A 16,964-nucleotide genomic window follows, 5' to 3' on the forward strand; every position below is an offset into this window, starting at 1 on the left:
TGTGAGAGTGGAGGTGGGGCAAAATTTGAACATCAATTAATGTTTTTCTTGAGTAACTCATAAACTGTGGCAGTACCAAAAACGTTTTCCAGTAAAAAAGTAAACTGTGTTAAATTCCCAGTAAAATCGCCCTAGCAATTTTTTCCCCCTCTAGGATTAATAGCTTCCATGTTTCAGGGGTGGGAATGGAGGGTAGAAGTGTGATTGGGAAGGTAGGTTGCCAGTTTGTGGTCATGCGCTTCCTTCCTTCATAGTTCTACAAACAGAAGATTGAGCATGTGATTCCCCACTCTATCTACCCCAATACGTGACAAGAAGCAACTATATGGTTCTTCACAAAGTTATACTGATTGTCCGCAGCATGTCATGAGAATCACTGACAATGCTGTTTGCAGACATACCCAGGGCATGTTTACTTTCTACAAAGTGCACCAACACTACATGGAATACAGACATGAGTTACTAATAATACTAACACAAGAAACACATATGGACAGCATCTATGTAAATATCTGCATACTATTCTGCCTAGCCGAGCAGTCTAAGGCGCTGCAGTCATGGACTGTGCAGCTGGTCCCAGCGGAGGTTCGAGTCCTCCCTCGGGCGTGTGTGTTTGTCCTTAGGATAATTTAGGTTAAGTAGTGTGTAAGCTTAGGGACTGATGACCTTTGCAGTTAAGTCCCATAAGATTTCACACACATTTGAACTATTCTGCCCTGCTGAAGAGGAAGTCGATTTGTGGTCGTTCTGTATGGCAGCTTTAGCATTCTTCTAAGAAAAGCAACTTCCGCTACTATGGCCCCTGCTTGCTGTTCAGTTTGCAGGCAGATTATCTACCTCCCCACTATTTAATGCCCAGTTCTCTTGTGCGAGTAGACAAATAACTTGGCTCAGCTTGCATTTATGTAGTGGAGTTATTTTCAGTTTGTTAAAGGAGTACTTATTTGCAGGTGTTAAGTAGACTTTTACGTAAAAGACATTCCTATAAACAGTGGATGAGAAGTGTATAACTCCTAAGTGTGATTGTGTCAGTGGCTTTTGTAGTGTTGGTGCAAAAGATGTTGGATTGATAAATGTGACTCCCTGTTGCTATCTGTCATGGACAGCATATTGCAAAGCCGTGTGATAGTGTTGTTGTCACTTTGTACTGAATTAATGAATGGCTAGAAAGTTACTTCAGTCGTCTGGTTTTTGTGTTACTGGTAAACTGCAAAAATCACTTCCACTGAGGAAATGCTGGAACTTGTAGAGTGGGCTGCACTGAGTGGAACCACTTACCAGAGATCTGCTGTATGTCTTCCAAAGTGGATTTGAATACAAGGTTTTTCAAAATGAATATACTAGTTATAAAGCATTGTAGCATTTATTACGTTCAACTTACAATTGTAAATAATACACCAATGAAAGAGCAACTCAAATGGTTCTGTTTGCATACCTGTGGGAAGAATATGGAATGACAAAGTGTGACTGAAAAACATGTTGAACAAGTGTGAGTCTTTCACACTTAGGTCCAAGAAATATCCCCACTGAAAGTTTATGGGTCTGTCTTTCTCTGTGATCAACTGTAACTGATGTTGCTTATCTTGATGTGCTACAGCTATGACCCGTGCCTCAATGGGGAGAAGCTCAACAACACATACATATTTGGGAGCAAGATGGTGCACCGCCTCACTAGCATAACTCAGTGTGTGACTGGGTAAATGACGTTGCATATGACCATTGGATTGAATGCAAGGGGCCGGTTAACACAGAATTTTATGCATGACCTCCACACTCACACACGATCTGATGCGATCATGTGCATGTGCCTCCAATACCAGATGATCTATCTGGCTTTAGAAACAGTGTTATTGCAACAGTTACTTGTGGCACATTGTTCAGTTTCAAAACAACTCTCTTATCAACTCGATGTGTGATCTGTGTTCACACGGAATAATTGCAAGAAAAACTGTATGTGTTTCCCTTTCATTTGGTGTATTATTTATAATTGTAAGGTGGATTAATATGTGCTACAAAGCCTTAAAACCCATATACTCATTTTGAAACACCTTGAATGTCTAATGGATTGAGACAGTCTAAAAGAGTAATCTGCTGTAATGGATTGCTTGACTTGTGTTGAAATATCGAGACACTAGGTGACTTTCTCCTATTGCAGAGGGAGAGAATTTAAGCCTGTGAGCCTCATCAGATGTTGGGAGTTCAGGGTGACGCATTTGTTACCCTTCATGCTGTGAAAAGTATTCCAGCCAGTGATAGTGGAGACAATGAAGTAAACACTGTTGAATACAATGAAATTTTCGCTCTACAGCGGAGTGTGCGCTGATATGAAACTTCCTGGCAGATTAAAACTGTGTGCCGGACCGAGACTCAAACTCGGGACCTTTGCAAAGGTCCTGAGTTAGTCTCGGTCTGGCACACAGGTTTAATTTGCCAGGAAGTTTCACTGTTGAATACATATTGACAGCTTGTTTGACTTGGGCCCGGCTCTTTAGTGTGATAGATCAACAGCTCTAGCTGTTAGATTTTGTTTATGTAATAGCTTGCATAACTGCAAATAAGTACTCGTTTAATAAACTCCACTGTATGAACATGAGCTCTGTGAAGTTACACTGTCAAAGAGAAATGGACACAAAATTCAGGGAGGTATAGTCTGAAGTAAACTGAAAAAGTGAGCCGTGCTCTCTTTCCCAGAAGAACGCTACAGCTGCCCTATGGAATGACAAGAATAATTTCACTTCTAGAAGTGTAGAACAGTGTGCAGAGATTTATGTAGCTTCTGTCCATATGCGTTTCTTGCCGTAGTACTATTAGTAACTCACACCTGTATTCGACGTAGTGTTAATGCACACAGTAGAAAATTAACACACCCCAGCATGTCTGTGCACTGCTTCAGCAGTGAAGGCACACTGTGGAGGGTTGATATGACTGTGAAACATCCTGCAGTTGCTCCTTGAGACATGGTGGTAGAAATAGTGAAGAATCACTTGCTCACTCTTCAGTTTGCAGACCTAAGATGGAGGGAAGTACCCACATTCTGGCGACCTACATTCCCTTGTGCTTCTACCGTCCACCCTCGCTTTCATCTATTTTTAATTCACTTCATTTAACAGTAAATAATAATTTCGTACCATTAAAACACTATTTTTAATAATAGGGGTTTTTTACATTCCCTGCAATGTGGAAACTGTTAATCCTAAAGAAAAATAATAAAACCTTCTTTTATTATTATTATTATTATTATTATTTTAGATAATTTAATGTAATTTTGTACTGCAAAATGTTTTCACTAGAAATGTGGTTTTAAAGCTATTTGAAAAAATGTTAAGAAGGACCTTTAAATGGGCCCCCAATCCCACTCTCGCACCCCACTGGTGGTGGTTTTTAGAATGTTGTTCATGACAGTCTCTCCTACCACTATATGGTACAAAAATTTTGTGACTACACAATTTTTTCCTCTATTGACGTTGTTTGGATTTTGTTGGCTGGGCTATGAAATTTGAAAGTCTTTGAGGGCAAGAATTTTTAATGCCTTATTTGATTTGACTCCCCTCAGACCAGTCTTTGTTAATGAAACAGTATACTAAACATAAAATTTTTAGTCAGGAATGGCAGCATCAGAAAGTCAGAAACATAATGAAGCTGAAAGACAGACAGTTGTGTTGGACTCATACAGTTGGGCCAGTGTCAGCATACTGTATGCTAGATTTGTTAGAGGAATTTTTTCTCATCTTCATGAATTTTGAGAGATTGTCCCCCTCATATCTTCACAGGCACTTTGCACAGTAGGCTCATTTTCTGGATTTAAAGACATCAAAGTGACTAAATATCAATAAGCTCTGCACCTGTATCATAATATGTTTGTACTCTATTTTTAATTATATTTTGCAAAGTAAGTTTGCTATGTTTTAATTATGAGGAGCCTAATATTATATGCCTTTAGTCTAGCTTCTTATAATCTTTGAGAACAGTGTTGTATATAATATATTATTTACTGGATTATGACTGTCAAGAGAGACTCTGGCAATATGTTGCTTATTTCACAGAAAAAGTAATTTTAAAAAGCTTAAAATATGGCACAGAATTTTTCTGCTTAATCATTATGATACTTAAGACCTCAGGTAAATAAGTGCATATTTTAACCAAGTAATTATATTAATTGCAGGGTGCTGGTGTGATCTCATCTGCACCACAGGTTCTCCGAACACTTAGTTTGCAAAGTCCAAAAACATCTGGGCAGAGTAAGTGCTGTTGTTGTATTATTTATGTTATTCTAAATTATTGAGTATCACAGTTTAAACTTCCCCTATAGATTTCTAATTCTATATAATCATATTAAAATAGTTTAGGCTTTAAGAACAAACTACTAATCCTTTTTGTGTTAAATATGACACAGTGTGTTTTCTTTAGCGCCTCAACTAGTTACTGATGTATTGTAAATCCATCATCTTGATTCTGGTCAGATAGAGATGTACTGCGAAAATAGTCATTGGATAAAAGATGTGATATATTATTATACAAATTAAAGTTCCTTGGTCACTTGTGTGGTTACGTGAAGTTGGTAGTATGTGTCAAATTAAAGATCTCAATCAAGATAATTCTTTAACATTCACTGCATTGCTTATTTTGCTATCTGAACTTACCTGTCATAGCACACTAAAGCTTCAATTTCCCATAGGTTTTTAATTCTTTTCGGGCTCTGCAGAGTCTCTTCCACTATGCTGTAGGACAAATGCTGTAAGGCAAATGATTATAGCAGAGAATTTAGCTTTTACAAAACTTCAGAGCTGTTTATGAAATAGAATTCTTCTAATCTTTAGCAAAACATCCACACCTATTCAAGCTTTCCTTGTGGACAGGTCCGAAGCTTTTACTAACCACCGGCATTTTTCTGCTCCTTCCGCACCACCCACAAGTTGCCGAGATGTAAATTCCTACCAATGTGCACTCTTAAGTGCTAATCATGCCATTGTGGGAGAGCCCCTGTGGAATCATTAAGGAATGGGGGAAAAGCATGTCGCACATGTAAGCTTTGTCCTTCGAATACACTCACGTAGTTGAATTAGCAGTGCACTGTCTGCAAAAGGCTCTTATCTAGCTTAAGTTCAGGTGCGGGTGTGGCAACTGACATGTCATACAGTCGGCTAGATTGTAGAATGTCTCTTTCAAGCGAAGTTGTTACAATATATTCATTGTAAGAGAATATGATAAGTCTAAGAATTCAAAAAATTATTGCATTGTTGAAAATTCTCATGCCTTTCTCAAAAATACGTCAGTGTAGTTACCTATGTGGTAGGAACTTTTAGCTTTCTGTGGTGCAGTATTCTTTTGTAGACTTTACAACTCTCTGAAATTCACTTTTTAGTAACCTAGCATTATACTGAACAAATAGTATTACTTAATAGCAGCAAACAAAATATCAAAGATGAAGAGCATATTGGACAAAATAATAAATAACGAAATTATTCTGTTTGAAAGATACATGATTGAGAGAGTGATAGTGTTGAAGTAATTTTTCTTTTATTGAAAATGGAAATGCTGTGTGGCTATGGCCTCCCATTGGGTAGACCGTTCATCTAGTGCAAGTGTTGAGAGTTGACGACACTTCGGCGACTTGCGTGTTGGTGGGGATGGAAGGATGATGATAAGAACAACACAACACCAGTCCCTGAGCGGAGAAAATCTCCAATCAGCCGGAAATCGAACTCGGGCCGTTAGGTATGACATTCCGTCGCACTGCCCACTCAGCTACCAGGGGCGGACTTTCTTTTATTGTAACATACTCTGCATTACCTTGCAACATCCTCGGAAAACATCGGAAACCTTTGTAAGTGTTCAGCATAGAATTACACGCACCGTTCCCAACAACTGTAACTTTTCTTATCAGTCTTATTTTACTTTACAGTTAGTCAAAAGATCTCACAATGAAAAATGAGTGATTTAATGAAACAGAGGTAACATGTCTCTCTTAGGCCATCGCTATATTGGTGCCTCTGTGGTCTCTAATCTTTCAAAAGGAGTGAACCCATGTTGTTGTAAAGGCATGACTGCGCAGTGTCTAAAATGTTGTGTTACCAAAATTGACTCATATGTTGTTTCCATCATGTACCCCAAAGAATTCGTTGTTTACGTCCATACTCGCCACAGACATTTATCCTTTCCTGCTAATTTTTCAGCTAAAGATTTAGTGATGTTTTTTGTTATTTATTTTTCCATGCATGATTAGGGTCTGTTCGTTCTTAAGCCTAGCCAGGAAAGACTCTGGCATAATACAATACTGGATACAACACTTAGAAGTAACTATTAACATCTATAGTGGAAAGTAACAGTAGCTGCAGTAAAAAAAATTTGTTTATTGAAAGCAGAATAACAAAGGCAGGTTACAAGAAGATAGATTTAAACAAGGGATAGTAGTAGCAGTGGCCATCAGAGGATGTGTGGGGGTGGGGAGAAGGAACAGGATAGAAACATAGTAAAATGGAAGGTGGGGGGGGGGGGGGGGGGAGTGGCTTGACAGACTGAGAAGTGAGAAGCGATCAGGTTCCTCATTAAGTTAAAATGATAATTGGTACAAGGATTCTGAACAATATGGTGGTATCTTTTTGTACTCCCTGGTCTGTGGCTATTGTTGTTGCTTTGAGTGGCAAGATGATTGTCCACTCAAATGGCAGTGTGCAGGGTCATGTTGCTCTGATCCCCACTCATTCCACATAAAACAAGAAAACACATACTTTATAACTATTTCCTAAGGTCATAATGTATAAAAACTCTTCCATGAAATTTTCAAAGAAATATATATCCTTACAGCACTCCGGTGGCAAGGACAGCAGTGTGCTTGATAATTCCTTCGAATTACAATTTATGTTAAGTATTCAGTAATTTTGCTGTGGACAATATGTTTCAGGACTTTGTATCTGTTTAAGATGTTGTCTGTCAAGACTAATACTAAGTTACCCTTCACGCTAATGCTGATACCTTCATTGTTTATCACTGCAGAAGTGATTCTTATTATTGCTTTCCTTGTTATGTGTAATGTGTCATTTTTAAGTAGAAAGCATAGTCTGGCAGTTCTTGGCAGGATGGAGACTTGAGTGGTGCTGAAAAATGTCGTGGAGTTCAACTGAGACCTGAAAAACAGTTGGTGACTTTCTTTCCTACACCCCAGCTTCGGAGATTCTTTCATAGAATCGCAGGGCTCGTATTGGTGCACACAACAAATTTATGTTGACTTCGTATAAAGATAGTGTCATGAATATGCAGTTGGAATTATACACTCCTGGAAATGGAAAAAAGAACACATTGACACCGGTGTGTCAGACCCACCATACTTGCTCCGGACACTGCGACAGGGCTGTACAAGCAATGATCACACGCACGGCACAGCGGACACACCAGGAACCGCGGTGTTGGCCGTCGAATGGCGCTAGCTGCGCAGCATTTGTGCACCGCCGCCGTCAGTGTCAGCCAGTTTGCCGTGGCATACGGAGCTCCATCACAGTCTTTAACACTGGTAGCATGCCGTGACAGCGTGGACGTGAACCGTATGTGCAGTTGACGGACTTTGAGCGAGGGCGTATAGTGGGCATGCGGGAGGCCGGGTGGACGTACCGCCGAATTGCTCAACACGTGGGGCGTGAGGTCTCCACAGTACATCGATGTTGTCGCCAGTGGTCGGCGGAAGGTGCACGTGCCCGTCGACCTGGGACCGGACCGCAGCGACGCATGGATGCACGCCAAGACCGTAGGATCCTACGCAGTGCCGTAGGGGACCGCACCGCCACTTCCCAGCAAATTAGGGACACTGTTGCTCCTGGGGTATCGGCGAGGACCATTCGCAACCGTCTCCATGAAGCTGGGCTACGGTCCCGCACACCGTTAGGCCGTCTTCCGCTCACGCCCCAACATCGTGCAGCCCGCCTCCAGTGGTGTCGCGACAGGCGTGAATGGAGGGACGAATGGAGACGTGTCGTCTTCAGCGATGAGAGTCGCTTCTGCCTTGGTGCCAATGATGGTCGTATGCGTGTTTGGCGCCGTGCAGGTGAGCGCCACAATCAGGACTGCATACGACCGAGGCACACAGGGCCAACACCCGGCATCATGGTGTGGGGAGCGATCTCCTACACTGGCCGTACACCACTGGTGATCGTCGAGGGGACACTGAATAGTGCACGGTACATCCAAACCGTCATCGAACCCATCGTTCTACCATTCCTAGACCGGCAAGGGAACTTGCTGTTCAAACAGGACAATGCACGTCCGCATGTATCCCGTGCCACCCAACGTGCTCTAGAAGGTGTAAGTCAACTACCCTGGCCAGCAAGATCTCCGGATCTGTCCCCCATTGAGCATGTTTGGGACTGGATGAAGCGTCGTCTCATGCGGTCTGCACGTCCAGCACGAACGCTGGTCCAACTGAGGCGCCAGGTGGAAATGGCATGGCAAGCCGTTCCACGGGACTACATCCAGCATCTCTACGATCGTCTCCATGGGAGAATAGCAGCCTGCATTGCTGCGAAAGGTGGATATACACTGTACTAGTGCCGACATTGTGCATGCTCTGTTGCCTGTGTCTATGTGCCTGTGGTTCTGTCAGTGTGATCATGTGATGTATCTGACCCCAGGAATGTGTCAATAAAGTTTCCCCTTCCTGGGACAATGAATTCACGGTGTTCTTATTTCAATTTCCAGGAGTGTACTACAGTAACCCAGACTTTTTGTGTTCACATAATGTATGAACAGAGCTTTTGAATGTCCCAATGGAATTACGATAGTCAAACATTAGAGACATAATTAATGGTTGAAAAACGAATACAAGCAGCCGAAACTAGTCACCATTAAAAATTATATGCAACTATGACAGACGCCATAAAAAATAAATTGAGTTGCTGGTCCTTTAGCCCAACTCAGTGTTTGAATTGTACGAACTGAAGACTTCAGCATAGTTGATTCAGTTTTGTAATTACAAAATGAAAGAGAGAGTGTTATGTATCAGAAAGGAGGCAGTCTGTCCGAGAAAGTACGTCAGTGAAATCAAGGTCTGCTGTGTAACATTTGATACTTTGTTGCTCCACCTTGTACTTTGTAACATGCTTTGATCCTTGTTGGTATGATGTCCATATGAGATATGTTCAAAAACTTCTGGAACTATGTCCACAAAAGTTTTCTACACGTACCTTTTGCTTAATGTGCATGGTCTCCTTCAAAACACTATCCTCCAGAATTGATACACCGCTCCCAATGCCATTTCCACTTCCAGAAGCGGACTTGCAGTGTTGCTGTATCGCTCGAAGTACCATCCACGAATTTTCTTGTATCTTGTTTATCGTTGGAAGTCTTCGTCTTTTCAACGGGTTTTCAACTTTGGAAACAAACAAAAAAGCGGGGGACAGGTCTGGAGAGTACGGAGGATGAGGCAGCTTAGCGATTTTGCTTTTTGTGCAGTAGTTGCGCACCAACAAAGATGAATGTGTGGGTGCGTTATCATGTTGCAAGAGCCATGAATTGTCTCGCCACATTTCAGGCAGTTTCCTTCTCACATTTTCTCGCAGGTGTCGCAACACATCCTGACAGTACTATCGTTTAACAGTTTGTCCTTGTGGCACGAATTCATGATGAATATCAGCACATTGCTTTAAAATTTGACCTGACCTGACGAGCTTTTTTTGGTCTTGGAGAACGTTTCCCGACCCATTGTGAAGATGGAACCTTGGTCTGAACATCCCAGTCGTAGATAACATCTCATCACCAATTATGATCTTCTTAAGGAACATCTCGTTCTCATTTACACGATTGAAAAGCTCTTCACAGATTGCGAGCCAGAGTTCTTTCTGGTCTAGACTCGTGAGCCATGGGACAAATGTGGTAGCTACAGGATGCATTCCAAGATGCTGTGTCAGGATTTCTTGACATGACTGAAATGTTACATTCTTCTGCAATCTCTCGAGCAGCCATCCTTGGATTTTCATGCACAATTTCATTTACATTCCGGGCATAAGCGTTGTCGGTAGGCATTGAAGGATGTGCTGAACTAAGGTCATTTTAAACTTCCGTCCAGCCATTTTTAAACCATGTGAACCATCCGTAACACCAAGTACAGCTTAAGCACTCATCACCATATGCTTCCTGCATAATTTAAAGTGGCTCTGTAAAGGTTTTCTTGAGTTTTGCACAAAATTTAATGCAGATGTGTTGCTCATCTCACTCTGCCATCTTGAAATTCGCGATCTGTGTGACACATCATCCTACTTACTTAATACAGCACTGAACAATAAGTAACAGACATACAACAAGGAAATCTCTGGCAGTGACACATTAAACACAAGCATGTGCGGGGATGCCAACTGCATTTCACTCGCACACCCCATTGGCACAAAATTATGAATGTTCTGGATTTTTTTTGAGCAAACCTTTTAGGTAGCTACCGCATTGCTACACAAACCTGTCCCAGTCTTTGAAAGTACCTCCCTGGAGTCATTTCATTGTTTGTGGAGGGTTCTTATGATAACACTTGCATGTTTCAAATGGTTACAAGAGTGCTCAGTCAGTTACATGTCATTAGGTATGGCATACCATTCCTTGTGGTTGATTCGTACCTTTTGGAGGAAAGTGTTCACTTGGTGGAAATTGTGTGCTTGCACATTATCACCTTGGAAGATAAATCTACCACCGAAATGTTTATTGTAGTACTGGATAATAGATTGGATAATCTTGTTCCAAAACTGCAGTCCTCAAATTTCCGTCAATAGTGATGAAGTGTCGCCAACATCAGTTGATGGTATTTGCCTACCCAAAACCTGACCTCCATCCTGAAGCAAGCTGTTTAACTGTATGCCTGAACTGTGGATTGGTAACTGGCTGCCTCCACAACCTTCTACAGTTATCGTCAGGGGCAAGATTATCTTGCACTCATTTGGAAAGAGAACCAGTTGCCATTAATGCAGGTTCTTTTCCACACTTTCCATTGGCCACTGTCTTTGCACACTGATCAGGGATTTGTGCTTTTCGTAATGACCATGTAGAGGCCAAATTGATTTTGAAGAGATATTTGCAGAAAGCCGGGGCAACACAGGTGTTGCAATTTCCTCCAAAGAGGCAGAACACAGTTTTGTTGCGTTCTCCTCAGGATCGCCACCTGGGGTTGTTAACTGTAGTTGACTGCTATGATCCAGATATAAGATGTTGAATATTCAAATGATGATGCTGTACTATACATCAGTTTGGTGGCCAGCTTTGCAACCCTTCATGTAAAGTGACAATGCGTGCATTGTCTAAACTAAAAGACCCTTCAAGTCTGTTGGTAGACCGAACATTGTATGCAAGCTGTATTGCATTGTTCATGATTAGGGACACTGTGCAGTCTACAGAACGGCAATGTAAATATGCGTTTACTTTACTCCCCTTACATAGGTACCGTTATATGGTGATTTCCTGTGATCACATGTATGTTGAGGTGGTTAAAAAAGGTTTCTGAGCAGTCTACTTAATGCCAAAATAAATCTTTCTCATTCTTGAAAAGAGTTATGTCATTGTCGAGTGCAAAATACAAACAGGTGTAGATGAAACTTCCTGGCAGATTAAAACTGCATGCCGGACCGAGACTCGAACTCGAGCACACTCCGCTGCAGAGTGAAAATCTCATTCAGGTGTAAATGAATATTGGATTTCCAAAGTAATGTATCTCTAAGAAATGAAAATTTTTGGGAAGTTAATAAACGTAATTTTCATTTCAAAGTCCTACATGTTGGCAGATGACTCTACTTCTATGTTATAAAACTGACATAATGGAGAGTAACTTTTGGAGCAAAACCACAAGATTTGTCTGTTTATGTACATTAAAAACATAGTGTTAATCCATTTAACGTAAAAAAAAGTGACGTCATTTACACAATCTCAAACCAGTTTTTAATTTTCTGGAATTGAGAAAAAATTATTTATATGGGTTTGAATGCCTAAATGATGTGGTACTCTTCATCCAAAGAGCAAGTTAATAATTATTTCATAGGAAAAGCACTCACTTGGACTGAAAAGGAAACACTGTCAGAAAATCGCTGAGCATGATGCCCGGAAGTTATCCCTAACGTACTTAAAAGCTAATTCTTGTTGGTCATCATCATCATCATCATCATCATCATCATTTAAGACTGATTATGCCTTTCAGCGTTCAGTCTGGAGCATAGCCCCCCTTATAAAATTCCTCCATGATCCCCTATTCAGTGCTAACATTGGTGCCTCTTCTGATGTTAAACCTATTACTTCAAAATCATTCTTAACCGAATCCAGGTACCTTCTCCTTGGTCTGCCCCGAGTCCTCCTACCCTCTACTGCTGAACCCATGAGTCTCTTGGGTAACCTTGCTTCTCCCATGCGTGTAACATGACCCCACCATCTAAGCCTGTTCGCCCTGACTGCTACATCTATAGAGTTCATTCCCAGTTTTTCTTTGATTTCCTCATTGTGGACACCCTCCTGCCATTGTTCCCATCTACTAGTACCTGCAATCATCCTAGCTACTTTCATATCCGTAACCTCAACCTTATTGATAAGGTAACCTGAATCCACCCAGCTTTTGCTCCCATACAACAAAGTTGGTCGGAAGATTGAACGGTGCACAGACAACTTAGTCTTGGTACTGACTTCCTTCTTGCAGAAGAGAATACATCGTAGCTGAGCGCTCACTGCATTAGCCTTGCTACACCTCGCTTCCAGTTCTTTCACTATGTTGCCATCCTGTGAGAATATGCATCCTAAGTACTTGAAACCGTCCACCTGTTCTAACTTTGTTCCTCCTTTTTGGCACTCAATCCGTTTATATTTCTTTCCCACTGACATTACTTTCGTTTTGGAGATGCTAATCTTCATACCATAGTCCTTACATTTCTGATCTAGCTCTGAAATATTACTCTGCAAATTTTCAATCGAATCTGCCATCACAACTAAGTCATCCGCATATCCAAGACTGCTTATTTTGTGTTCACATATCTTAATCTCACCCAGCCAGTCTATTGTTTTCAACATATGATCCATAAATAATATGAACAACAGTGGAGACAGGTTGCAGCCTTGTCTTACCCCTGAAACTACTCTCAACCATGAACTCAGTTTACCGTTAACTCTAACTGCTGCCTGACTATCCATGTAAAGACCTTTAATTGCTTGCAAAAGTTTGCCTCCTATTCCATAATCTCGTAGAACAGACAATAACCTCCTCCTAGGAACCCGGTCATATGCCTTTTCTAGATCTATAAAGCATAGATACAATTCCCTGTTCCACTCATAACACTTCACCATTATTTGTCGTAAGCTAAAGATCTGGTCCTGACAACCTCTAAGAGGCCTAAACCCACACTGATTTTCATCCAATTGCTCCTCAACTAATACTCGCACTTTCCTTTCAACAATACCTGAGAAGATTTTACCCACAATGCTGATTAAAGAGATACCTCTGTAGTTGTTACAATCTTTTCTGTTTCCATGTTTAAAGATTGGTGTGATTACTGCTTTTGTCCAGTCTGATGGAACCTGTCCCGACTCCCAGGCCATTTCAATTATCTTGTGTAGCCATTTAAGACCTGACATTCCACTGTACTTGATGAGTTCCGACTTAATTTCATCCACCCCAGCTGCTTTATTGCACTGCAATCTATTGACCATTTTCTCCACTTCCTCAAACGTGATCCTATTTCCATAATCATTTCTATCCCATTCTACCTCGAAATCTGAAACATTACTGATCGTATTTTCACCTACATTGAGCAACTCTTCAAAATATTCCCTCCATCTGCCCAAGGCATCCACAGGATTCACCAGCAGTTTTCCTGACCTGTCCAAAATACTTGTCATTTCCTTCTTACCTCCCTTTCGAAGACTGCTAATTACACTCCAGAATGGTTTTCCAGCAGCTTGACCCAATGTCTCCAACCTGTTTCCAAAGTCTTCCCACGATTTCTTCTTGGATGCTGCAATTATCTGTTTGGCTTTGTTTCTTTCTTCAACATAACTTTCTCTGTCTACCTGAGTTCTAGTATGTAGCCATTTTTTACACGCCTTCTTTTTCCTTTTACAGGCTGCCTTGACTGTGTCATTCCACCAAGCTGTTTGCTTCCTCCTACTTTTACACACTACTGTTCCAAGACATTCTTTAGCCACTTCTAGTACTGTGTCCCTGTTCCTTGTCCATTCCTTTTCCAATGACTGTAATTGACTACATTCAACTAACTGGTACCTTTCTGAGATCGCTGTTATGTATTTGTGCCTGATTTCCTTATCCTGAAGTTTCTCCACTCTTATCCTCCTACATATGGACCTGACCTCCTGCACTTTCGGCCTCGCAATCCCAATTTCACTGCAGATTAAATAATGATCAGTGTCATCAAAGAACCCCCTGAATACACGTGTGTCCCTCACAGCCTTCCTGAATTCCTGATCTGTTATTATATAGTCAATGACAGATCTGGTTCCCCTGATTTCCCAAGTATACCGGTGAATGTTCTTATGTTTAAAAAAGGAGTTTGTGATTACTAAGCCCATACTGGCACAGAAATCCAAGAGTTGCTGCCCGTTCCTGTTGGCCTCCATATCCTCTCCAAATTTACCCATAACCTTTTCATACCCTTCTGTTCGATTTCCAATCCTGGCGTTAAAATCACCCATGAGCAGAACACTGTCCTTGTCCTTTACTCTAACAACTACATCACTGAGTGCCTCATAAAAACTATCCATCTTATCTTGATCAGTCCCTTCACAATGCGAATATACTGACACAATCCTAATTTTCTTGCTAGACACTGTCAAATCTATCCACATCAGTCGTTCGTTTACATACCTTATTGCAACTACGCTGGGTTCCATTTCTTTCCTGATGTAAAGCCCTACACCCCATTGTGCTATTCCTGCTTTGACTCCTGACAAGTAGACCTTGTATTCTCCCACTTCTTCTTCTTTCTCACCCCTTACCCGAATGTCACTAACAGCTAAAACGTCCAGCCCCATCATACTTGCAGCCTCTGCCAGCTCTACCTTCTTCCAAGAGTAGCCCCCATTGATATTAATAGCTCCCCATCTCATTACCATTTGTTTACCAAGTCGTATCTTAGGAGTCCCTGGTTTGTCAGTTAGAGGTGGGACTCCGTCACCTCCAAAGGTCCGAGGCATTTTGCTCTGATTGTTGCCAGCATCATATTTAAAGTACCAGGGAAGCAGGTTGCTAGCCTTGCTTGCCCCGAGTCCCATTAGGTTTACCCCTAACGGCTCAGGGACTAACTGGTGGATTTGGTAGTCTTTGCCGTATGAGCACAAAGGTGACCACGACTCAGAATATGTCCGAGATGCCCAGCCTTATTCCAAAGTAACTGGTATCCCGACTGTCGGGACCACTTACTTGGCCACTCATACGTTGCCTGTGGTTCATGAACTAGGACATGACTACAGGAACCCACACCATGGTGTCTCATTCAAATGCCATAAGCAGGCTGCTAAAGGTAGTGCAACATACTTCTACATTATCTGCACAGGAAATGTGCACAAAGTGTGCCACTGAAAACTCACTGCGTAATATATCTACCTCTTCCTTGCAGTTTTCTGTACCAAAATAAAATTTTTACTGAAACTGTTCTGTTGAGGCATATGTTTATAGTTGTAAAACAATTTATGAAAATGATGGTAGTTTTCTTGCTGCATTTTCACTCCCTGGCAGTATCTAACATTGTATTTACAAACCACTGAAAGCTGATTACCATCACTACTCATCTTCCCACTTTATCTTTAGTCTTCTGCCATTCTGATGGATCATGTGGTCTGTATATGGAATATTAGTTTTGTATTTTTGTTGTTTTTTCCTTCAAACTTCAAATTGAATGTTAACAAGTCAATACCAGCTTGACATCTGCTGATCTTATGTGCAGTAAACATCATCATCTTGGAACTCTGCTATGCACCAATCATTTGACATAAAAACATTTCTATTTGCTGTTATGATAGTATGGTATCAGAAGTAAAACTAACTTTGAAAATAACACTATTTTTACTACTCTCAACAGGATAAATGTAGTTTTGAAGAGAAAGAAAAAAGCGATTAGTATGATAGCTTAATACCTAGCCAACATTTTCACTTTGAAAACTGAATATTACCCTGAGGTTTAGGTACTTCAGTTTGGAAATAATGTGCTCTATCTTTGTTCATTGTGTATGTCATTGCCTTCGATTTAGGTGAGTTCTTAGTGTATTTTTTTGGCAACGTGGGAGCATTGCTTCTAATGTTGCTTGTGCTAGTGTTTAAACAGCATCGATATTTTAATTAAAGATTCTTTTAGCAAGCACTTTCCACATTTGGAAGTACTAGTGCTCTATATACAGAGCCAATTTTATGACTTGATTGCACAGACCACTTCTCACTAAATCAGCATACAACACCCAGACATGTGATTATTATTTACAATAATAAATGACAAATGGTCATAACAATAATAGTACCTGTAGCAGTGATCTTGTAACATTCCTCTTATCAAAGTACAAATTTTAGTGACATATTTTCCATTTTCAGATTTGTCATTTGAATGCCCATCATAAGAGGACAAGTTTACTTAAGTAATTTCTTACTCTAATACTTATCTCTGTGTATGGTAGTTTTGTTGTCTTCTTGAGGGGTGATATATGTTGGCTCAAGTTTTTAATAACAGAACAGCTGTAATTATCTTTAAAATCAAAGTGGATTTCGCAGGTAGCATCAGTTATTAAATAACACAATTTTCGTTAAAGTTTTCTGGTCTGCATTTTACCATCAAAGGAGTCTTCTAAATCACAATACATTTTGTCTTCACTGCAATTGCATTACATCATCTTCACAGAAAATAAACACCCAACTGCCTACTAACACTAACATACAGTGCTAACAGTACTTACAGCATGTATGGTGTGAACATAAATATCAACCAATCTTTCTTTTACAATAAATAATAGACTACAATTTAGTG

At 40.7% G+C, this 16,964-nt stretch overlaps 1 protein-coding gene across 1 annotated transcript in view; it reads left to right on the forward strand.

Moving 5' to 3' along the window:
* Positions 1-16,964, forward strand: part of LOC124595238 (transcription factor Dp-1) — a 220,183-nt gene that overhangs the window by 51,758 nt on the left and 151,461 nt on the right. The window contains exon 3 of the mRNA XM_047133897.1: positions 4,163-4,238. Coding sequence (XP_046989853.1) covers positions 4,163-4,238 — 76 coding nt within the window. The remainder of the gene's footprint in view (positions 1-4,162; positions 4,239-16,964) is intronic.

Source organism: Schistocerca americana, chromosome 2 (assembly GCF_021461395.2).
Source record: "Schistocerca americana isolate TAMUIC-IGC-003095 chromosome 2, iqSchAmer2.1, whole genome shotgun sequence".
In the NCBI taxonomy this organism is placed as follows: domain Eukaryota; kingdom Metazoa; phylum Arthropoda; class Insecta; order Orthoptera; family Acrididae; genus Schistocerca; species Schistocerca americana.